Raw genomic sequence first — 25015 nt, 5'->3', positions numbered from 1 at the left:
GGCTTCTATCAGTCCCGTGCAGCGGTAATGTCCCACGCCGTCCTCCTCCCATCTGCTATTCTCCGCCGCCGGCCCCGGTCTAAGCGGCATGGGATCCAACTGCGGCTGCGCTACAGTGGCCGCGCACCCGCTCGCTTCCGCCTGCGTCATCGGAAGCTTACTGCGCAAGCGCAGTACAAGGCTCCGTTGTACTGCGCCTGCGCAGTAAGCCTCAGATGACGCGAGCGGAGGCACGGCAACGCACATTATTCGTCTGTGTGACAGCCGAATAATAGCCCGGTGCCGGCTGCGGGGAACGGCAGATGGGAGCAGGACGGCGTGGGACATTACCACTGCAGGTGGCTGGTAGAAGCCCAAGGTAAGTGGTAGTTTTTCTCCTCAGGAACACCCACAGAACCCCTTTAACGGTATTTGTTTCCCAAAGAGGAACTGTTCCTTTAAAAGTCATACTGTGCATTAACTATAAGCGTTAGAGCCTGCTGCTGCCTCTCCAGATCCCACGTAATGTTACTTTCCTCCCAGGCACCTGTGTCGTGTCAAGCCACACCCCCCAGAAAACCACCTCGCGCCCACCCCATTTCGCCCCTCTAGGCAATTTGTCGAACTGTTACGTAACACTTTGAAATCTATGCGGCAAATCTGCCTGATAGTCAAGCGAGGGCATCCATGCTCAGGGCTCGGCACCCACATTCCCTAGCACTGCTATGGATTTTACAGGAACAACAATCCCCAGAATGCAGCGCGCTGTTATGACGTTTCGGCACATCGCGTGACAAGCCTGGCCTTCCTGCGCTGTCCATTGGCCTCCTCCCTATGCCAGTGACAGGCGGCCGCCTTCTCCTTGTAGCTGGTTAATATGCATGAGGCAATCAGGCCGGACACGCCCCTGTCGTATGGAGTGGCGGGGCCCGTAGATCCAGCAGTGAGGAGGAGAGATAACAACATCTTGTGTATGATGGCGCAGGGCAGAGTGACGGCTCCCTAGAAGCGGCCCCTGCCTGTGGAATGCTCGGGACCTCTTCCGAGACACATGATGTCTGTGGAAGCTTCGCGCACTCCGGCGTCACCGCCGCGGATGGAGCAGGGGACAGCAGCCGGCATGAGGCGCCCGGCTGCCAGTGACGGGAAGCTCCTGCTTCTCCCCGCCGTTCCCCAGGGCTCGTCCAGCGCCAATTCCGCGCTGCTGCTGAGGAGGAGACGGCGGCTGAAGAGGAATCTGTCAGCGAACCCGCTGGGCACCGCCCCCTCCCCGGGATCCCCACAGAGCCCGGCTGGCTCCTCCAGCGGCAGCCGCAGCCTGGATAGGAAGAGGCTGCTGAAGTACAGGCAGTGGGTGCAGCTGCAGCCGCAGGAGAGAGAGTGGGTGCGCGGCGAGCTGAAGAGAGGCTGCCTGCACATCTACGAGAGACACGCCTCCCCCGGCCTCAGGCCGCTGCTCTGCACCCTGGACACTACCGCCAGCGAGATAGCGGCACGGCTGCTGCGGCCCGGGGGCGGCTCCTCCGGGGTGCTCCGAGTACTGGGCTGTGACCCCAGCATGGAAGACATGGCGGAGGCCGAGCTGTTCTCTGGCTGCGGAGCCTGGGTGGGCACTCCCCAGAAGATGAGTCGCCAGGAGCCGGGGGAGTGCTGGGAGCATGAGCCGGAGGAAGAGTGCCGGACTGCTGGCGTGTGTCAGGGGCTGGAGCTCTTCCACTGCGGGGCTGCCTCCTCCTCGTCTTCCTCTTCTGTGGAGGAGCTGAGCGCAGAGCCACCCGCCTGCCTGGCAGTGACAGTACCTGCCCGGCCGCTGCCCCGCTCCTCCGCCTCTCTGTATGTCCAGCTGCATGGAGACAGCAGCCGGAGACTGGAGCCACACGAGAGGCCGCTGCACATCCAGAATGATTACCTGTTCCAGCTGGGCTTCAGGGACCTGTGCCGGGTGCAGGAGGAGGGCATGGAGCCGGAGATAGGATGTCTCATCCGCTTCTTCGCAGGTAAAGGGCTTCATCACCTGCTGCTATTTATGTTACGTTGCCGCTGGTCTGCAAATCCGATGGCCTCACTGGTTGGATGGTGTGGTCCATATAGACATTCTGATGCATCTTCGTTTTCAGTGAAGCGAAGTATAACAGCATCCTGTTGCTGTCCGCTCCAATAGTTCACTTTTTTCTCCAACATAAATTGTTTTAGATAGATTGTTTGTAGGTATAAGAAGCTGGAGGCAATCGGCATGTCCTGTGCAATGTGATGTACTGACCATTCCCTGGCACTGTTCAGAAGGTGTGCTTGGCAAAGAGCAACTGTGCCATCTTACATTTTTTGCACCCAAAGAAAAAACTCTGGTGTTTGTTAAACCTATTATGTGCTGTGATAAGCTAGTCTTTCTTTCAGTGTGTGAACTTGGAGTGTTCTCAGCTTTAACAGGAATTTGTTTGATAGTAGAGTAGCTTGGGCAGGCATTAGCCTTTGGAATTGGCAAGGTCTTTGGGGGTGCCACAGCAAAGTAGACCTTGTACATGCTAGATATCTTGTGTAGAGTGTTTTACAGTAAAATCCCAGTATAGCACACTTCTATGGACATGGCCAAGTAGCTTACTATGTCAGACTAGATCATACATTGTATATTCATACTGGCAAGTTTTTGTGATCTAGGGACTACGTTTACTATAGCTAGTGGTTTACTATATTAGAGGTTACTATAATGAAATTCTATTGTATAGCTAGATTCTCTGAAATGATCACTAGGAACCATGTTGGCTGAAAATCTATTGTATCGCTGCACCACATTATTTAGGGCTGATTCACACTACAAGAACTCTTTTTTTTTTTTTTTTTTTTTTTTTTTTTTTTTTTAAACGCAATTGATTTTAAAAGCTCTTGCTAATGCAATGCTATAGGAGATTTCACATCGCTGTGAACACGCATATAGGATAATATTAGCAAGAGCTTTTAAAATCACAAAGCACTTAGAAAAGCTCTTGTAGTGTGAACAAGCCCTTAGGTCTCTTTTACACAAACTGTTGATAGGCAGTGAAATGCCTCTCAAACTCTCACAACTGCTCACTGCTGCCTGGTAACTGCTTGCTGAGCACACAGTTCAACAGTTTTTGGAAAAAAAAGCCTTAGTGGTCCACCATGGCAGATTGCTTCAAAAAAAATGGCTCCATTGACTTCTAGTTTTCTGTGACGCAGAGTGCCACTCACTCATTTGCTACTTATTGTCCCTTCTCCAGTTATCATATGCTGCTTTGCTTGCCTGTGCAGTGCTCACTCCCGAAACGATCATCCTAAAAGTCATTAAGGGTTTTCAGGGAGGCAGAAATGAAGTGTTTTGACAAACCTTAAAGTGTACCAGAGACTAAACAAACAAAGTTTTTATACATACCTGAGGCTTCCTCCAGCCCCATGCGCACGGATCATCAGCCTTCTCTGTTGCCCATACCAGGTTGGATAACTTCTGCTAATTGCACCAGTCGGCGCAAGAGAAGAGCGCTCTCTACGTATCTCTCCGGCAGCCGTTGGAGAGATGCGTAGAGAGCGCACTTCTGTTGCGTCATACTGGCCGCGACTGGCAGAAGGTTACGGAACCCGGTACCGTCAACAGAGAAGGTGGAGGATGGTGGTGTGGTAGCGATCCGTGCGTATGGGGCTAGAGGAAGACCCAGGTATGTATAAAGTTTTAGTCTCTGGTTTCCTTTAAGAGTTGATGATTTCGGTAGCACGCACAGTAACAGACTAGAGGTGTAAAATAGACTTCAGTACATTAGTCTTCATAGATCCTTGTTCCACAGTTCCTCAATGAAGCTGGTGCTTGACCCAGTTTGGTATCCTTAGTGTTTAAAGGGAACCTAAAGCGAGAGGTATATGGAGGCTGCCATATTTATTTTCTTTTAAACAGTGCTAGTTGCCTGGCAGTCCTGCTGAACTTTGGCTGCATCAATGTCTGAATCACACACTTGAAACAAGCATGCAGCTAATCTGGTCAGAAACATCTAAACTGCATACTTGTTAAGGGTCTATGGCTAAAAGTATTAGAGGCAAAGGATCCAGCAGGACTGCCAGGCAACTGGTATTGTTTAAGAGGAAATAAATGTCAGCCTCCATAGCCCTCTCAATTCAGGTTCCCTTCAGCATGTTAAAGGACAACTTAAGTGAGAGGGATATGGAGGCTGCCATATTTATTTCATGTTAACCAGTACCAGTTGCCTGGCACCCCTGCTGATTTATTTGGCTGCAAAAATGCTGCACACTTATTTAGGTGCGGGCGTAATCTTGGGGGTGGGGGCAAATGGTTAAGGGAGCATTTTATAGCGGTAGTAGAATATAGGTACATTTTACAGATATTCTACAGCCTAATTTGCAGCGAGTGAAGTTTCACTATGACCTAACCTCTCACACAGAACCCTCACCTGGTGGAAAACTAATAACCCCAACACCCCCCCCCCCCCCACCTGCAAGAAACTGTCGCCTGCCAAAATGTGTGTCCCGGGACACTCCACTATGGGAAATGCAGCTACTTGTAGGGGACACTTCACCCATTTTTGTTCAAGCTACAATTAGCTGCACCATTGATGGCTTACAGAGGCTTTATTTCTGTATTGCTCTCCTTGAGAAAAGATATAGTAGAAATCCTGAAATGTTACAATAATTGATACTTGTAACTAAAATTGGGAAAACAAGCAGTGTGCTGGCTGATACCTGTATTGATCAGGGCTGTGGAGTCGGTACAAAAATCATCCGACTCGGACTCCTCAGTTTATGTGATCTTCCGACTCCAACCCCGACTCCAGGTACCCAAAATGGCTCATACTCCTCGACTCAGACTCCTTAGTCTAATACTTACCAGGGCTGTGGATTTGGTACAGAAATCATCCGACGACTCAGTTTATGAAACCACCGACTTCAACTCCGACTCCGGGTACCCAAAATTGCTCCGACTCCACAGCCCTGGTATTGATCCACAGTTACATTGTGGTACATTCTATCCACCAGTGTGATATGACATTGATGCAAGTGCACAGCCTACTAGCAGTTTTTGAGTATTTGTATAAAACCAATGGGAGTGCAAAAAAGTTGTATGTATGTGTACGGATGCACACAATTTTTTTTTTTTTTTATCCCCCAACCACTTGAGGAAGGACCACAGTGCTAACCCCCCCCCCCCCCCCCCCTAAAGTCCTAATTTTTACTAAAATGGCCACTGCAGCTAGCTGTAGGGCCGAACAACACAGCACAAGAGTGATTTTCCCCCCCCACCAACAGAGCTCTCTGTTGGTGGGGTCTGATCGCCCCCCCCCCCCAGTTGTTTATTTTTATTTCTTAAATAAATGTGTGTTTTTGTATCATTTTTTTTTAAATGGTTTTTTTTTTTTTTTGCAAACCCCTCTCTCCCCCCCCAGCCGGCCAATCACGCGATAGGCTGTCTTAGGCTTCTGCCTATGACAGCCGATCTCTCTCTTGTCCCCCAGGGGGACAGCAGTGTCACACGGCTGTCCCCAGTGCAGCGCTGCTGCTGATCGCAGCGCTGCACTATGTAAATAGCGATCACGCCATCTAACAGTCTCCCGAGCGCCAATAGCTGCTTGGAGACTGAAGAGGGGGCGGAGCTCCCCGAGAAAGAGATGCGCGCGCGATCTCCTTCAGTAGCCGGCTCCAGGACCTGACGCCAATTAGCGTTAGGCGGTCCTGTTTTACTCACCTGGGGCTTCTGCCAGCCCCCTGCAGCCGCCCCGTGCCCTCGCAGTCACTCACGGATCCTTCAGTTTTCTGCCGCCAGCTAGTTAAGTTTTCGTCCGACAGGCTCACTGCGCTTGTGCAGGCTTAGCCATGCGTCTCCTTCTTTGCGTTCCCGTGTGCAATAGGACGCTATTGCAGACGGGTATGCAAAGAAGACTACGTGTGACCGGTCCTCTCGGCGAAACTAAACTAGTAAGGCTTAAGTATCCAACCACCTTAGCGGTATGGACGAGCTCAGCTCGTCCATTACCGCCAGAGGGTGCCGCTCTGGCCCTGCTGGGCCGATTTTGATGAAATAAAGAGCAGCACACGCAGCCGGCACTTTGCCAGCCGCGTGTGCTGCCCGATCGCCGCCGCTCTGCGGCGATCCGCCGCGAGCAGCGGCGAAAGAGAGTCCCCCCAGCCGCCTGAGCCCTGCGCAGCCGGAACAAATAGTTCCGGCCAGCGCTAAGGGCTGGATCGGAGGCGGCTGACGTCAGGACGTCGGCTGACGTCCATGTCACTCTGCTCGTCGCCATGGCGACAGGAGAAGCCAAACACGGAAGGCTGCTCATTGCGGCCTTCCGTGTTACTTTTGGCTGCCGGAGGCGATCAGAAGAACGCCTCCGGAGCGCCATCTAGTGGGCTTTCATGCAGCCAACTTTCAGTTGGCTGCATGAAATAGTTTTTTTTTATTTAAAAAAAACCCTCATGCAGCCGCCCTGGCGATCTTAATAGAACGCCAGGGTGGTAAACAGATAGTAAAAAAGCAACTGCAATCGCACTGCATATTACAGTTTAGAAAATCATATCAGTGCGTTTGAAATTTATGATGCGTGTGCTTTTACACACTCATGACTTTTTTTTTTTTTTTTTATAGCAAAGTTTATAGGATGCAATGTTATGCTAATATACAGATTTGTGGACAAAACCTGACCCATAGTAAAACATGAAAAAATACTTCACCTGAGTAATTGATTATTCTTTGTATAAACTGGCACTCATGATCTTCAACTCTGTGCAGTGAATTACTCATGCAGCAAGATGACAAGTTTCTAGGTAGAAATCCATAGCTGGCTGCAAATTATGCTTACAAATACTTAAAAATGCAACATAAAAAACACTTGTGGAATACTGATATGTTGGCAATTTTCAATAAGTGGAGTTTGACTTTAAATTTGGCTTCCTGTTAGATTTTGTCCTGTTCTCAGTTGCACTGAGTTGTGCACAGGAGTCATGGCTCTGCACATGCATATCAGAACTGGGCTTGTGCAGTTTGGAGGCGTGCTGAAGCGTTCGTTGCCAGAGCTTCAGTGGAAATCTTAAAGAGACACTGAAGCGAAAAAAAAAAATATGATGAATTGGTTGTGTACTATGAATAATTACTAGAAGATTAGCAGCAAAGAAAATATTCTCATACTTTTATTTTCAGGTATATAGTGTTTTTTCTAACATTGCATTATTCTATAATATGTGCAGATTACACAACACTCAGCATTCAAAATGATTCTTTCAGAGCAGTCTGTGAAGTAATGACATCTCCTCTGGCAGAGGAAAAGTAAATAGTCCAGGAACAGTTGAGATAATAAAAGTCAGATAACAGCCCTCTCCAGTCGGAGAGCTTAAAGGCTTGTTTGCATAGAGATAACTGGAGTTTCTCAACTCTTCCTGTACTGGAAACAATTAGACTGATGTATCTGATCTTAAGCAGCCCATACACTCAGCCGATTTTCTGGCCGACCGATCGATCGCGATCGATCGATCGCAAATCGGTTGGCCAATCGACCGATCGATGGCCGATTTCGATCGATTTCGATGGATTTCCATCGAACTTGCAGGGTGGAAAATTTAGGTCGATCTGATGAGATTGCTTATCAGTTTGCATTTGCCTTAATGGAAATCTGATGGCAAAAAAATGCCATCAGATCGAATTTCAACAGATTTCAAACTGAAATCTATTGGAATTCTATCCTGGTAAAAAATGTTCTAAAAACGCATCAGATAGATCATCAGATGCATTTCTTATCTATCTTCTGCCAATCTGACGAGTGTATGGGCACCTTTAATGTTTTATTTCTTAGCTGTACTACACATACAAATCATATCATCATTTTTTTTTCGCTTCAGTGTCTCTTTAAGGGCCCGTTTCCACTAGTACATAATTTGGCACAAATCTGCAGCGTTTCCCTGCAGACGAGGGGAGAGGAGACGCTGCCCATCTTTTCAGTGGCTTTGTCGTCCAGATTACACTGCTGTGCAAATCTGGACAGCATCTGCAGATTTCTGCAGCATGCTCCTGAATCCCTATAGCTGTGCATGGCACAGCTTAGCGATTTAGGCTGCATCTTTGCAGCGCAACGGGAGCCGAAATATCAGGATCAAAGCCATGCTGAAATGGAGGATGGTGATTTCTGCAGATCCCTGGATTAACATAATCAGAATCATTTATTTCGCCAAGCATGACAGGATCATGCCTGGAATTGGGTTTGGCACATAACTGGGTAAAGTGACTTCCAGGTAGGTACTAATTGGGTGCTAAAAACCATGTAATGTAATTTTTTTTTTTTTTTTTTAAATTCCCATGCACAGGTGCCTGGGTTCTCACAATTCTGCAAGGAATAGTGGAGCCTTGAAAAGTTGCACCACACTTAATACCCGCGATGCAACCTAAAAAATTACACGCAACTTCAGGTGCTCTTCCAGGAGTCGCAGGGTAATGACTGCAGGTTCTTGTGATGCCCGGAGAGCTTCCACCCCAGGCAATGTCATGACCACTGTGACAAGCTGCAGCGGGGGAAGAGTATTGTGAAGCAGTAAGTGTAAAAGTGGCCTTAACGTGAACCTTAATTGAGATGCAAAAAAATGTTTCGCTTAACTGGGGCTTTCAGCAGACTCCTGCAGACATCCTGTGCCTTTGCCGTCACTCACCAATCTGGTCCCTGCTGCAGCTCCGTGTCGTTCGGGCCAGTGCGTCTGCACGGCCCTGGCCGCGTGCGTACACTATCGCGATCCTGCCGCTGTGGCTGGCCTGCGCAGGTGCAGTATGTGTTATATGCATAGTTGCATACATACGTAGTACACGTAATGCGCCTGCACATGATGGCCACGGTGGTGGGAGCACAAGCGAGTACGCGCATGGCCAGGGCCGTCAGGCGCACTGGCCCGGCGACTAGCTAGTTGCCGAAAACAAAACTGAGCCATGGCGGGGAGATGGATGATCGGTGAGGGCACAGGATGTTTGCAGGGGATGAAATTTTTTTTTTTCTTCTTCATATCATTTAAAGAGAACCCGAGGCGGGGTTCTAGGAATGAAATCCCCATACAGAGGCTGGGTCTGCCTAAAGAGCCCAGCCTCTGTTGCTAATTAGATTCCCCCTAAGCCCCCCATAATTCACAGCCACGCTGTGCGGCTGTGTTTATCTTTGTAACATCAGTCTCTGCTCTCCCCAGCCTCCTGCAGAGCTCCGGTCCCCGCCCGTGTCCCGTCCCTCCAATCAGCGTGGAGGCAAGGGACGTGGGCGGGGACCGGAGCGATGCAAGAGGCGGGGGAGAGCGGAGACTGAAATTACAAAAGTAAACTCAGCCGCTGCTGACACGCTCAGTGTCGGCAGCGCGGCTGTGAATTATGGGGTCTCGCTGAGCGCGGGGGGGGGGGGGGGGGGGGGGCTTAGGGGGAATCTAAACATCAACAGAGGCTGGGCTTTTTAGGCAGACCCAGCCTCTGTATGGGGATTTCATTCCTAGAACCCCGCCTCGGGTTCTATTTAAGGTTCACTTTAAAGCGGAATATAACCCTGCATTTCAACTTTGCTCTAAAACATTTACAGCATATTATATGCAAAAAGCATTGGAAGGGTTAAACAGAGGTTTAAAGTTCTGTGGAGAGATATGCAGAAGTTCAGATTGTTACATTCTATTTAGTTAAATGTATATATTGAGAAATGTTACACACTCTTTGGCTGTCCTCCAACTCCTTCTCAGTCAGAGAGATGAGTCACATTCAACGCTTAGATACATTTATGTAAACAAAATGTATCTGTCAGCTTCGGATGCGTCTGCAGAAATCTCCAGGAACTATAAAGCACTGTGTAACCCTTCCAATGCTGGTCTAGTGTAAAAAAAAATAAAAAAAAAAAATGCTGGTTGCATATAATATACTGTAAATAATGTTTTAGAGCAAAGTTGAAATGCAGGGTTATATTCCGCTTTAAAGTGAATGTTTACCCATTCAAAAATAAAAAAGTCAGATACTCACCTAAGGAGAGGGAAGGCTCTGTCCTAATGAGCCTTCTCTCTCCTCTCCCGATGCCCGGTCCCGCGCAGGATCCCCCGTAGCAGTATTCGACCAGTTCGTTCAAATACTGCCACTTCCGCTGCCGAAGGGATGTTTCGGGAGCACTCGGGCTCCCGAGGACGGGGCCGCGCCATAGTACGCATGCGCGAGCGCCCTCTATGACGTACTCGCGCGTACGTAGTATGGAGCGGCCCGTCTTTGGAAGCCCGAGTGCTCCCGATGACCTCCGAAGTCCCTGCGGACGCGAACGGGGGAGCCAGCGCAGCACCGAGGGCACCGGGAGAGGAGAAGGAAAGCTCATTAGGACCAAGCCTTCCCTCTCCTTAGGTGAGTAACTGACTTTTTTTATTTTTACATTGGTACCCATTGGCTTTAAGGTTCTTGCTAAGCACAAATCACGCTGTTACTTGTCAGACTTTAATTTTGCTTGCAAATAGTACTATTGTTACTATACACTACATAATTATTACTTTCAGTGGGGCTAAGGCCCCGTTCACACTGCACGTGTTCCCATCCACGTTTCGGCAACGCGTGCAGGAGGCAGACACACACAACATCAGACAGTGCATAGACTGGACTGTCTGATCACACTGCATGCGTTCCGGACCACTGTGGTCCGGGAACGCATGCTGCACGCATTTTTTGCAGAAACTCGCGGCTGACCCATTCACTTCTGTGAATGGATCAGCCACACAACGCATAGAAATGCGGATGGCATGCATTACGTTCCGAACGCACGGCCGTCCGCGTTTCATAATGTGAACATTTCATAATGTGGAGTGACCATAGTGTTATACTCCTGCTGGGAAATTTCAGAAGCAACATTCTCCCCCCACAGTTTTACATATTTCCTTTACATATTTCATCTGTTGATGTGTAAAGAATGTTGGCTGGTGTTTCTTCAGGTGTGTAAGCAATTATTGGATATGCAAATAGACTGATTAAATGCTTGTTTGGTGAGCAAACTAGTGGTGCCATGGTTTGTTTAGATTCTTTTGAACTGGTGTTTTCTAGGTTTATCTAGGTTTAACTTCCCTGATAATTTTGGGATGTAAACAGTGGGCAAGTTAATCCAGTATTGCTCACTGAGGCTGTGTTCCCACTTGAACAGAGAAAGGACATTTTTTTTTTTTTGTCAGTTTGTTAGCTCATCACTAAACTGACAGTGAACAGCTCCTATTATTTACCTAGGTCAGTTGCTGTAGGTGGACTGCACCAATGTACAGTCTGCAATAATCCTTGATAGTAGCCTTCAAGCTCTAACAGTAAATACATAATGTGCAGTAACATTTAGAAGCATGCATTGACAGAAAACGACATCATACTATCAAATTGATAGTATGTCATGTTTATAAATTTTACTGCATTGTGAATTTATCAAAACAAATGGCATCTTTTAATAAATGCAAAGCTGAGTACCACAGCAGGTCCTGGGCAGTGTCCACTTTCTGGGCAGTGGTCATGATCCAAGTTGTTTGCTCGATGGGACAGTGGAGCTATAACATATCCTGGGCAATGACCAAATGTACAGCACACTGTGTGACCACGGGAGATAGGGTGGAGATTGCAGAACAGATGTGCCTGATGTGCGGATCCTTCTCCTCCACAAGCAACGTGCTGGCCACATTCCACTACTTGCTACCGCTCTGACTCCTTCCGGCCGGAAGAAGTGCGCCGCGCGGCCAACACAAACAACTTTTTACACATGGAACGCTTAAAATAGTTCACATAAAAAGCCTGCATGCTTAAAATTGTACGCATGAAAAAATTGACACTGACGATTAGGAAATGGTCTTGCCACAAATCGCGATATCGATTTTAAAATGATATATCGTGCAGCTGTACTGGGCAGGCGGATGCATTTGCTCATAAAGTCTATGGGGGTAACTCATCTGCCTTGGGGTGCTGCTCTGTCCCTGTACACAACCCAGCAAACGGAAGATGAATGGGTATCTCCACTGGGCTGCAAAAGACCCATGGGAATCCCCAGTAACAGGGAGAATTCTCACTGGTTCATGGTGCACCTAGGAAAATTCTCCGTTGCCAGGGAGAATTTGTATGATTGGGATATACCAATTGGTATAATACAGCCTATGGAAAGCCCCATGCAGAATTCTGCCAGTCTCCAGGCTGAGTACAGGGACCAGGTGTCGAGGAAGTAGTGATTGTTTTGTGCGGATGCTGAATGGACAGAACTTACCGTGCCAGTTTTTGTATCCGCTCAAGTGGGAATTGAGTCTAGTGCCTGGTACACACCATGCAATTTCCTGTCAGATTATCTGTTTCATCTGACCAAAAATATGTTTGTGGACCACAATACTGGCCCCAGACTGGCCTGTCAGAATGTTATTAGCATACATACAGTGGGTTGCAAAAGTATTCGGCCCCCTTGAAGTTTTACACATTTTGTCACATTACTGCCACAAACATGATTCAATTTTATTGGAATTCCATGTGAAAGACCAGTACAAAGTGGTGTACACGTGAGAAGTAGAATGAAAATCATACATTCCCAACATTTTTTAAAAATAACTGCAAAGTGGGGGTGTGCGTAATTGTTTGGCCCCGAGTCTATACTTTGTAGCAGGGCTGTGGAGTCGGTACAAAAATCTTCCGACTCCAACGCCGACTCCTCAGTTTCTGAAACCATGACTCCGGGTACCCAAAATTGCTCAGACTCCGACTCCTCGACTCCGACTCCTTAGTCTAATACGTAACAGGGCTGTGGATTTTGTACAAAAATCTTCAGACTCCGACTCCTCAGTTTCTGAAACCACGACTCCGGGAGCCCAAAATTGCCCCGACTCCCCAACTCCGACTCCAACTCCCACTCCACAGCCCTGCTTTGTAGTACCACCTTTTGCTGCAATTACAGCTGCCAGTCTTTTAGGGTATGTCTCTTCCAGCTTTGCACATCTAGAGACTGTAATCCTTGCCCATTCTTCTTTGCAAAACAGCTCCAGCTCAGTCAGATTAGATGGACCGCGTTTGTGAACAGCAGTTTTCAGATCTTGCCACAGATTCTCGATTGGATTTAGATCTGGACTTTGACATGGCCATTCTAACACATAGATATGTTTTGTTTTAAACCATTCCTTTGTTGCCCTGGCTTTATGTTTAGGGTCATTGTCCTGCTGGAAGGTGAACCTCCGCCCCAGTCTCAAGTCTTTTGCAGTCTCCAAGAGGTTTTCTTCCAAGTTTGCCCTGTGTTTGGTTCCATCCATCTTCCCATCAACTCTGACCAGCTTCCCTGTCCCTGCTGAAGAGATGCACCCCCCGAGCATGTTGCTGCCACCACCATATTTGACAGTGGAGATGGTGTGTTCAGAGTGATGTGCAGTTTTCAGCCACACATAGCGTTTTGCATTTTGGCCAAAAAGTTCCATCTGACCAGAGCACCTTCTTCCACATGGTTGCTGTGTCCCCCACATGGCTTGTGGCAAACTGCAAATGGGACTTCTTATGCTTTCTGTTAACAATGCCTTTCTTCTTGCCACTCTTCCATAAAGGCCAACTTTGTACAGTGCCTAATAGTTGTCCTATGAACAGAGTCTCCCACCTGAGCTGTAGATCTCTGCAGCTCGTCCAGAGTCACCATGGGCCTCTTGACTGCATTTCTGATCAGCGCTCTCCTTGTTTTCGGCCTGTGAGTTTAGGTGGATGGCCTTGTCTTGGTAGGTTTACAGTTGTGCCATGCTCCTTCCATTTCTGAATGATCGCTTGAACAGTGCTCCGTGGGATGTTCAAGGCTTTGGAAATCTTTTTGTAGCCTAAGCCTGCTTTAAATTTCTCAGTAACTTGATCCCTGACCTGTCTTGTGTGTTCTTTGGACCAGGGCTGTGGAGTCGGTCCAAAAATCCACCGACTCCGACTCCTCAGTTTAGGATTCCACCAACTCCGACTCCTCGACTCCGACTCCTCTAATTTGCATATTACAATTTTGTTGATTAAAAGTATGTAACATGAAATTCGTCTCTTAACTGCCAACGCTTAGGAATTTTACAAGACAACTGAAGTGAGAAGAATATGTAGACTACTATATTTATTCCCTTTAGACTAAAACTAGTCCTTGGTAAGAGTACTTGTAAAAGGTACAGACCGGAACAAAGAACATCTATTAGGCCCTAGGCAATGTAAGTGTGGGTACATGTAAGAATGATGTGCAGGTACTCTGCAGGGGAATGAGGAGATTCTTCCTCTATTACACATTCTTCATGCACAATCTGAACAAGGTTTATGGGTGACAGACAACACCTCTGTGTTCAATGTGCACAGCATACTCAGTGGAGTCCCTGCAGCTCTGTGGGAAGTGCATATGTAGAGTATAGTACTTCTGTGTAACAAAGTAAACCTGAGACAGATTAAATTAGTTTTATACATACCTGGGGCTTCCTCCAGCCGCCTTCAGGATAATCAGTCCCTCGTTGTCCTCCTCCACCACCTGGATCTTCTGCTAGGAGTCCAGGTACTTGAGCCAGTCGGGCGTAGTGCGCATGCACACACTCCGCCGCCAGGAGCAAACTACACCTGTGCAGCACTATTGCGCAGGTGCAGAATGTTCCTGGCTGTGGGAGCGACATGCGGCCGGACAGCACTGACTGGCTGAATTACCAGGACACATAGCAGAAGATCCGGGTGGTGGAGGACAGTGAGGGACTGATTAGCCTGAAGGGGGCTGGAGGAAGCCCCAGGTATGTATAAAACTTTACTTTTCATCCGTCTCAGGTACCCTTTAATTTGTAGTCACCAAACCAAATTTTAACAACATATCAAATTATTTGATTTCATCAGCAAAGGGAGTGCATACATTTGCATAAATCAGCATCAATGCAGAATTATTTCCATCTCATTGACCATCTCTATTAGTGACACAGCTACACATCAGGCTTTATTCTTACAGCATAGATGTTATTTCGTATATATGAGATTCCTGTGTACACATCATGTATACAGTCACAATCAGATGTGTATATCTGACCTTAAAAATACGGGGACTGCTTTATTGAAGCAGCACAAGTAACTAATTTTGATTTCATTTTTGTGGACTAAGCACAGCTATTACTGTATATATACTGTATATATACATTATTTTTAATGACTATTATCTGAGAAATAGAACATTTTATCATATTTTCTATTTTAATTACAGTTACAAATTCATTAGGAGTCGGAGTTAGTGCATTTTTTTCCGACTCCGACTCCAGGCACCCAAAATTGCCCGACTCCACGACTCCGACTCCACAGCCCTGCTTTGGACTTCATGGTGTTGTTGCTCCCAATATTCTCTTAGGCCTAGTGCACACCAGAGCGGTTCTGCTGCGGTTTGCGATCCGCTTGCGGGTGCGGATCCGCTAGGGTAATGTATTTCAATGGGCTGGTGCACACCAGAGCGGGAGGCGTTTGCAGAAACTCATACTCCCGGGCTGCTGCAGATTTTGGATTGCGGATGCGTTTCTGCCTCAATGTTAAGTATAGGAAAAACGCAAACTGCTCTGAAAAACGGCACTTCAGAGCGGTTTGCCAGGTGTTTTTGTTACAGAAGCTGTTTAGTAACAGCTTTACTGTAACAATATCTGAAATCTACTACACCAAAAACTCTTCACAAAACCGAAAAATTCTAGCTAAAACGCTACAGAAAAATAACAAAAAGCGTTTCAAAATCTGCTAGCATTTTGCGGATCTGCTAGCGTTTTTGGTGTGCACCAGGCCTATGACAACCTCTGAGGCCCTCACAGAGCAGCTGTATTTGTACTGACATTAGATTACACACAGGTGCACTCTATTTAGTCATTAGCACTCATCAGGCAATGTCTATAGGCAACTGACTGCACTCAGATCAAAGGGGGCCGAATAATTATGCACACGCCACTTTGCAGTCATTTATTTGTAAAAAAAAATGTTTGGAATCCTGTATGATTTTCCTTCCACTTGTGTACACCATTTTGTGTTGGTCTTTCATGTGGAATTCCAATAAAATTGATTCATGTTTGTGGCAGTAATATGACAAAATGTGGAAAACTTCAAGGGGGCAGAATACTTTTGCAACCCACTGTATCCCAGCTGTGCAGTGGTTTCCTGAAGCAAGTGTGCAACCACTGCACTGTTCATTTAAAACATCATCAAGTGCAGCACATTCATTTTAGTGATTATCTCCACAGGAAATTCTGTTATGGTGACTACACGTTACAATTTTTCTATTGGATTTTACCCCAATTCAATTAAAACAATTATTTGTGTGAAAATCAAGATTTTGTTTTTCTTCAGTCGATAATTTTGTCAGAAATTGAATGGTGTGGGTTGTATGAAAGTCAATTGCCCTAATGAATGTTAAGTTCACATTCAAGAAGAATAAATAAACTTTTTGTCAAACTGACACATTAGATAGAATGTATTTCTTCACTGTAATACATGTAGTGTTGATAAAAAATAAATGAGGAATAGATTTATTAATGTAAGGCAAATGTTCTAAGGTTGGTTGGTTGTTAACATTTATACATAGCAGTGATGGCGCGGAGAGCAACTCGTACATATTTATTTAGAAATGAAAATGCATATGTTACTGCCAGAACCCGAAGTCTGGCCACTTCGGGATCTGGCTGGCCAAAACGCGATGTGGCCGTGCCCCTGCGACCAATGTTAGAAGTGAAATGATTCCCGTAAGTTTTATGTATTTTCTGGCTGTCTCGCTGCGGCCAAATGTATCAAGTTAGTTAATTTAAAATAAGCCGGCGGCTTCTACTCTCTCTCCTCCCCCTTGCCTCTCTCCTATACAATACTGGCAGCCGGGGGACATGCGTGTCCCCCCCAGAGTCGTTAGTCGGAGCAGTGAATCCTGCCGTTCCTGCAGAGCTGGCAGAAGCAATGTCTGCAGCCTCCCCTCTCTGCTTCCCTGGTGCGACGGACTATTGGGGATTCGCATGTCCCCCGGCTGCCAGTATAGTATAGGAGAGAGGCAGGGGGAGGAGAGGAGGCAGAGCCGAAGCCGGCGGCTTCATCTGTTACATTGCCGCCGGCTTAATTTAATTAAATTAACTGTTGATAAATTTGGCCTCAGCGAGACGGCCAGAAAATACATGAAACTGACTGGAATGATTTCATTTCTAACATTGGTCGCAGGGGCACGGGCACGTCGCGTTTCGGGCGGCCAGATCCCGAAGTGGCCAGACTTCGGGTTCTGGCCGTAAAATATATATTATATCTAATTTATTTTATTCAATCGTTTTTGTTGTGATTGTGTCAACGTTGTGTGGTACATTGGTTAGAGTCTAAATTTTCATTAGAGTGAAGAAAAAAGATCAAAATTGTTGAATCGAAAAAAAAATAAATTGTAGTGTGTGTGTGGCCACCGTAATTCTGACAAACATTTGGCAGTGTGTAGCCAGTTTGTGATCTGTATTTCAACATTTATTGGTTACTAAAGCAGTATGGGAAATTTTACGTTTGCTGTTAAAGTAGGCATTGACCCTCCACGCCCTTTACTTTTGGTCTTCAGCGTGGTGGGATGTCTTCACCGACTCACGTGAAAGTTCTGGATCTCATTTCTTTTTCACTGGATTGTCACTACATCATAGTATTCTGAATCTCTGCCGGCATTTATGTCTGGCTCACTTTGTACTGTCTTTCCCTTCCCTCTGAAGTTATTGTTTTTGAAAAGTATATCCCTCAGAGCTGCTGTGAGCCTCCTCACAAAGACAGTAATATTAGCTTTCACCTGTACTATTACTATAAATAAAGGTCACTGTCAGTATAAATCTGTAGCATATATGGTCCTCAGTGGCAGTTTACCATACCATAGCTTTGTTATATGTGAAGAAACAAGCTAAGGACCAGCCGTTCAGCAGTGCAAAAATAGTCTATAGAAAGGGAATTGCCAATTAGATCGTGACTGGAAAATTCCTTTGCTAGAATGCCCTTGTGGAGTCAGTACAAGAAACCACCGATCCGACTCCTCAGGTTAGGATTCCTCCGACTCCTCGATTCCGACTCCTCTAATTTGCATATTAAAATTTTGTTGATTTGAAAGTATGTAACATGAAATGCATCTCTTAAAGAGACACTGAAGCAAAAAAATGTTGATATTATGATTTGTATGTGTAGCACAGCTAAGAAATAAAACATTAAGATCAGATACATCAGTGTAATTGTTTCCAGTACAAGAAGAGTTGAGAAACTCCAGCTGTTATCTCTATGCAAACAAGCCATTAAGCTCTCCGACTAAGTTAGTCGTGGAGAGGGCTGTTATCTGACTTTTATTATCTCAACTGTTCCTGAACTATTTACTTTTCCTCTGCTAGAGGAGAGGTCATTACTTCAGACTGCTCTGAAAGACTCATTTTGAATGCTGAGTGTTGTGTAATCTGCACATTTTATAGAATGATGCAATATTAGATAAAAAAACACTATATACCTGAAAATAAAAGTATGAGAATATTTTCTTTGCTGCTAATCTTCTAGTAATTATTCATAGTACACAACCAATTCACTATATCATATTTTTTTCCGCTTCAGTGTCTCTTTAAATAAGGGAAAGATTCTTTATTTTGAAATGTTGCATGGTGTTTGTCTTATGTTTTCTGTAATGCTGTCATGCTATGCTAATTATGATTTTTCTTTTGATGTTTGTTACCACTCATGGCATTTTCACATTTTTTTTTTCTGTACTGTTTAATGTGTTTTAAATATTTTGAAAGTACAACCGAGGCTGCAATTATTAGCTTCCCTTATGAAATTAGACAGCAGTCTTGATTTCTCCATTAAAATTACCATTAACAGGTGTTTATTTTGGAATCAAATACACTATAAAAAAAAAAGTCCATTAAGTTTTTTTTTAATTGGGATGTTTTATTGATACAGAGTTGAAATAAGATAGGGCAAACATAAGACGTCTACAATTATCCCCCTGGCCACTAATGGTCAATAAATAGTGTACCTTTTCTGAGCTACAACTGACAACAATCTCTTAGGGCTGGAACCCACAGGAGCGCTTTTGGCAGCGTTTTGGCAGCACTGCGATACGCTAGCAGTTTGCCAAAACGCTGGGCTAATGTTAATGGATGGGGCAACTTCCACAGGAGCGTCTGCGTTTCTCAGAAACGCAAACGCAGGACGTGCAGCATTTTGGGAGCGTTAGCGCTTCAATGTAAAGTATTGAACCGCTAGCGGAAACGCAGAGCAAAACCTAAACTGAGCGTTTTTGCTAGCGTTTTGCGGTTCAGCACACTGTAACAAAATGAAAAATAATTCACAGGACCAATCAGGATAAAAACGCAAAACGCTAGGCACCCGCTGGGGAAAAAAATACAATGTTGCAAAACACGACCAAAAACGCGCATGAATCCGCTTGCAAACCGCTCAGACAAAACGCTAGCGGTTGCGTTTTGCGTTTGCGGTTTTCAGTGGGTTCCAGGCCTTACAGTAGTTCTTTTCTAGGTGGGCACTGGTCTCCTGAGGGATTTTGCCCATTCTTCATTTGCAGACTGTTCTAGCTGGTTTAAATTGCATGGTTTCTTGAGCATTGACAATTCACTTTGAGCACCCTCCACAAATTCTTAATAGGATTGAAGTCAGGGCTCTGTGTGGGCCACTCTAGGACTTTGGTTTTGGTATCCTTAAGGAACTGTTTGACTGTATGCTTTGGGTCATTGTCTTGTTGAAAGACCCAGTAATGACCTAAGCCTAGAGTACAAACAGATTTCTGCATATTTTCCTTCAAAATGTCAATGTAGTATTCTTTTTTCATGATGCTATGCACCCAAACAAGGCTCTCCATGCCTGAGGCTGCAAAACAGCCCCACGGCATGATGCTCCCAACCCTGTGTTTTTAACTGTGGGAACTGTATTCCTTGGATTGAAGGCCTTTCCCTTTTTTAGTCTCTTCAGACCAAAACACAGACTTCCAAAATTCATCTTTATCTTTCACGTTCACGGCCAAACTGTAGTCGGGATGTAATGTGCCGCCCTTTGAGTAAGGGGTTCTTCTTGGACGATGGCCCTGAAGCCCACCACGATGAAGAGCCCTTACAACTGTATTCCTTGAAATATGAACTCCAGAAGAGGCCAGGTCAGCAACAATCATCTTGGCAGATGTACGGGGCTCCTTGCTGACATCTGTCTCTAATCCTCTCCAGAATTCTAGAAATCTTGCACTTACAGCCACGGCCAGGTTTGTCTTACAGAATCTGTACTTGGCAATGATGCAAGGTACAGCCGTTCTTCTTCCTTCTCATAAGCCTCTACTACTTGTATCTTCTTTCTGAGCTCCAGACTGATTTCCCTTGTCTCAGGGCTATGGAGTTGGAGCAATTTTGGATACCTAAAGTCAGTCGATGGTTTCATAAACTGAGGCGTTGGGAGTCTGAGTCAGATGATTTTTGTAAAAAATCCACAGCCCTGGTAGGTATTAGACTAAGGAGTCAGAGTCGAATAGTCAGAGCAATTTTGGATACCGGGAGCAGTAGTTTGTTTCATAAACTGAGGAGTTGAAATCTGATTATTTTTGTACTGACTCCACAGCCCTGCTTCGTCTTCGGCATGGTGAGTAGCCGTAGGCCCTCCTGTCTTCAGGTGCACTGTTCCTTGGAGTCTTCTAATATTGATTGAATGCCGTTAGGAAGCCAATTGACTACAGGTTGTGTTAGCAAGCCAATTGACTGCAAAGGTGTAGTTTCAAAGCTGATTGGCTAATTAAAGAGACTCCGTAACAAAAATTGCATCCTGTTTTTTATCATCCTACAAGTTCCAAAAGCTATTCTAATGTGTTCTGGCTTACTGCAGCACGTTCTACTATCACCATCTCTGTAATAAATCAACTTATCTCTCTCTTGTCAGACTTGTCAGGCCTGTGTCTGGAAGGCTGCCGAGTTCTTCAGTGTTGTGGTTCTGCTATGAACTCCCCCATCCAGGCCCCTCTCTGCACACTGCCTGTGTGATATTTAGATTAGTGCAGCTTCTCTCTGTTCTATTATCTTTTACAAGCTGGATAAATCCTCCTCTGAGCTGGCTGGGCTTTCACATACTGAGGAATTGCATACAGGCACAGCTGTCTGCACTCTGCAGGAAGAAATAGCCTGACACTTCAGTGGAAGATAGCTGCAGGGGGAAAGAAACACACAAATGATCTCTTGAGATTCAAAAGGATGGCTGTATACAGCCTGCTTGTGTATGGATGTATTTTCTATGTGTGGACATACTGTACATCAATCTACTTCCTGTTTTGGTGGCCATTTTGTTTGTTTATAAACAAACTTTTTAAAACTGTTTTTAACCACTTTTAATGCGTCGAGGAGCGGCGAAATTGTGACAGAGGGTAATAGGAGATGTCCCCTAACGCACTGGTATGTTAACTTTTGTGCGATTTTTAACAATACAGATTCTCTTTAATGTATGTGTGTTTCACATGGGGCTAATAGTTTTGACCACACCACTTTTTTTTTCTCTTTTACTATACTGTATTTGATATAAAGCAAGCCTAAAAATTTATTTTATATTTCAAAATTTAACAAAAGCTACTTAACAGCACTGGTGAATGTTTGATTATATCAGGTTTCATCAATGCTGCAAATATTGGGAAGAAGTGTAGAAAGTGTTTTTTACCTGGGGGCTAATAATTTTGACCTCAGCTTTACCTGACTGGATGGACCTGTAGCTCTTTGCTTTCAGGATGAGAGTTGCATCCACAGCGCAAAGAAGATGACCTTTACTCCATCCACCACCTTTCTCTTTGCTGAGAGATAAACCCTTTTTTGCCAGCACTGCATCCCAACAAACTTTTTCCTGCCCATTTACCGGTTGGCAGATGTGTAACAAAACATTAATTCTTCCTGCTTTCTTCCCAATGTTTGTAAGGCCACGTTCACATAATTTAGCGCAGATAGCTAAACGATCGCAACGCGTACGATCGCACGCCATCTGCGCTACTATGTGCAGTGCTGCAGATCCCATTCACTACAGTGAATGGGATCTGTGATGCGATTCCCAAAAATGCATATGCTGCACAGCGCACATGATGGAAACGGTAGAAGGACTGTCTATGCCCTTCTACCGTTCTTGCGTGTTGCACACTATGCACGCTGCCAAAATGTGCACGGCAGCGCTTATAGTCTGAACGAGCCCTAAAAGGTGTGAGTACTTTTCATTGCCCTGCCTGCTGTAAGAAGCTGTTTTATTTAAAGTGGACCCAAACTAAAAATACAAGATTTCAGAAATAAAATCTATTTTCTAAATTATAATAATAAATAGCAGCCTTTTTTTCAGCTGCATGATGACATATATAAAATATTTCACATTTATTGGAGGAACCCCTCACTTCCTTTCATATTGCTGGCAAATAATCCGGCAAACTGGTGGAGTAGATGGTGTCCAGCAAAGAAGGAATTGCTAATGGCTGCCACTAGGGCTGCACGATTTTAGGGAAAAATTGAAATTGCGATTTCGATTTTTCACGATTTTTTTTCAAAACAAGCTTTAGCACTAAATTCACAATGTACAGTAACATTTACAAACATGCACTGACAGAAAATGAGATATTATCAAACTGAGTGTAGTATGTCATTTTCTGTCATGTTTGTAAATGTTACTGCATTCATGCGCAGAGTAATTTAATACAGTCCTGCGACAGAGAGAGTGGGGCAGAGAGAGAGACACACAGAGAGGGAGGGGAGAGAGAGGGATGGAGAGAGAGAGAGAGTGGGAGGGAGGGAGAGAGGGATGTGGCCTGGCTACCACAGGGGCTGGTGGACCTGGGCCACTGGTGGCACTGGCAGAGCTGACAGTGGCCGCAATGTTAGTGTGGCTGAGGGTGGTTGTGGCCATGATGTCCTGTGACCGAGAGAGGGGGAGAGAGAGAGAGGGGGAGAGAGAGAGACAGAGAAAGGGGAAGAGAGAGAGAGGGATAAAGTGACAGAGAGACAGAGAGGGGGGAGAGAGAGACAGAAAGAGAGGGGGAGAGAGACAGAGGGGGCAGATAGATGGGGGGGGGGGGAGAGAGAGACAGAGGGGGCAGATAACAAAGTGGGGAGATAGATGGGGGAGAGAGAGACAGGGGGAGAGAGAGACAGAGAGGGCAGATAGATGGGGGGAGAAAGAGAGCCAGAGAGAGGTAGATGGGGGGAGAAAGAGAGCCAGAGAGAGGGAGGGAGGGAGACAGAAATAGGGAGGGGGAGAGAGACAGAAAGGGGGGGAAAGACAAAGAGAGCAAGACAGAGGGGGGGAAAGAGAGAGACAGAGGGGGCAGATAACAGAGGGGGAGGCGAGAGACAGAGAGGGGGAGGCGAGAGACAGAGAGGGGGAGGCGAGAGACAGAGAGGGGGAGGCGAGAGACAGAGAGGGGGAGGCGAGAGACAGAGAGGTGGGAAGAGAGAGGGAGGGGGAGATACAGAGTGGCCGCTGCACAATGCAGGTGGAAGGACTTGCTGGGGGATCTCTGTTGGCAGACTGAGGCCTCTCGCTCCCTGCCACCATTAAGTCCAGCAGGCACAGCAAAGTTGCTCATCGACGGCAGGCAGCGGGCATCCATTTCGCGCTGGCGAGAAGGGGGCAGCGGCGGGCATCCATTTCGCGCTGGCGAGAAGGGGGCAGCGGCGGGCATCCATTTCGCGCTGGCGAGAAGGGGGCAGCGGCGGGCATACATTTCACGCTGGCGGAAAGGGGGCAGCGGCAGGTCGTCATTACTTCAAGGCGAGCGGCAGGCAGCATGACTCCGGTCACTTCCGGATTCTGCCTCCGCCCACACACCGGTCCAGCAGTGCATATTTGTGAATGAATGAGCCGGGCAGCAGGGGGGGCGAGTCCAGTCTAGAGCGGCACACAGCGCCACCAATCACTAGATAGAGATAGTATGGCGGCGGTAGGCGGAGCTGTACCCTCTGTACAGATCCGCCTATCGCCTCCGTCATACCATCTCTATCTAGCTATTGGTGGCGCTGTGTGCTTCTCTGTACTGGACTCGCCCTCCCCCTGCTGCCCGGCTCATTGACATTCATAAATATGCACTGTCTTCTGCCAATCAGTGGCTCTCTATGACAGCGCGGCGGTAGGCGGGACAAAACCAACTAAACCGCAGCTACTGACGATCTGTAGATCGTCTGCACGTGAATTGCGGTTTCGGTTTAAAACCGCAAAACCGTGCAGCCCTAGCTGCCACCTGTATAACCCTAGTTATGCAAAGAGGAGGGTGAAAAGCTTGCACTGAAATGCTCATAGGCTTGAAGGAGTGTTTATTTATATTTATATATGTCAGAGTGGTGCAACGAAATATTTTGAATTAAAAAAATGTTTGGTTTGGGTTCGCTTTAACCCCTTTATGTGGACACTGGAGAAGGTGTGGGAGGGATGAAATGCTTTATTACTCAGCAGGACCAGGAATACAGTACTCACAAATCTCATTATCTCAACAGGAGATGGAACTACAGGACCCAGCGAAATGCTTTTAATATAGTTTTTGCAAAAAGTACTAATGTGAATGGCCTAAAATGTTTTGTGATTTGATAAAGCAAAGCTGCTATTGTGTGCATTAAAAAATGCAGAGCCCCAGGGCTTTAATCATGTTTATCACTGTTCCCCAATGTCTCTTCTGGTCCACAAAGTGTTATAAAAATGATGCGCTGTCTCCATGGCCTGCCACTGCTCTCTACCTCTGCTTGGATTTGGAACCTGCCATTCGTGATAGACAGAGTAACCAGGATTTTTTTAAATCTGTCACATGATCAATATGACCATGTCCTCATACTGATCAAATGCGCAAAGGCAGGGTATGTATCTTGTTCTGTCTTCATACTACAAGGTACTGAGAGAACAGACCTTCAGCAGTCTGCTCTCAACAGTGTCTGGGTCCCTCTAGCAAAGGTGGAAACGCATAACGTTAACCCCATTTAACTCCTTTGGGACACGTGCCTCTAGTCCCTTAAAGGACCAAAGGTGTTTTTTTTTTTTTTCGGTCACTGTGATTAGATCACAGTGATCAGGAGGTCTGGAGCCAATGAAAACTGTTCCTGATCGATTGGAGGAAGGATGCACATGACAGCCAAG

At 46.2% G+C, this 25015-nt stretch overlaps 1 protein-coding gene across 1 annotated transcript in view; it reads left to right on the top strand.

Annotated features, from left to right (window-relative positions):
* The first annotated feature begins 829 nt into the window (after positions 1 to 829).
* The window catches only part of PHLPP1 (PH domain and leucine rich repeat protein phosphatase 1), a 232367-nt gene continuing 208181 nt past the window's right edge, over positions 830 to 25015 (top strand). The window contains exon 1 of the mRNA XM_068236762.1: positions 830 to 1976. Coding sequence (XP_068092863.1) covers positions 1031 to 1976 — 946 coding nt within the window. The 5' untranslated portion in view covers positions 830 to 1030. The remainder of the gene's footprint in view (positions 1977 to 25015) is intronic.

Source organism: Hyperolius riggenbachi, chromosome 5 (genome assembly GCF_040937935.1).
Source record: "Hyperolius riggenbachi isolate aHypRig1 chromosome 5, aHypRig1.pri, whole genome shotgun sequence".
In the NCBI taxonomy this organism is placed as follows: domain Eukaryota; kingdom Metazoa; phylum Chordata; class Amphibia; order Anura; family Hyperoliidae; genus Hyperolius; species Hyperolius riggenbachi.
Note: the sequence above shows the minus strand (reverse complement) of the source record. Positions and strands in the feature narration are given on the sequence as shown.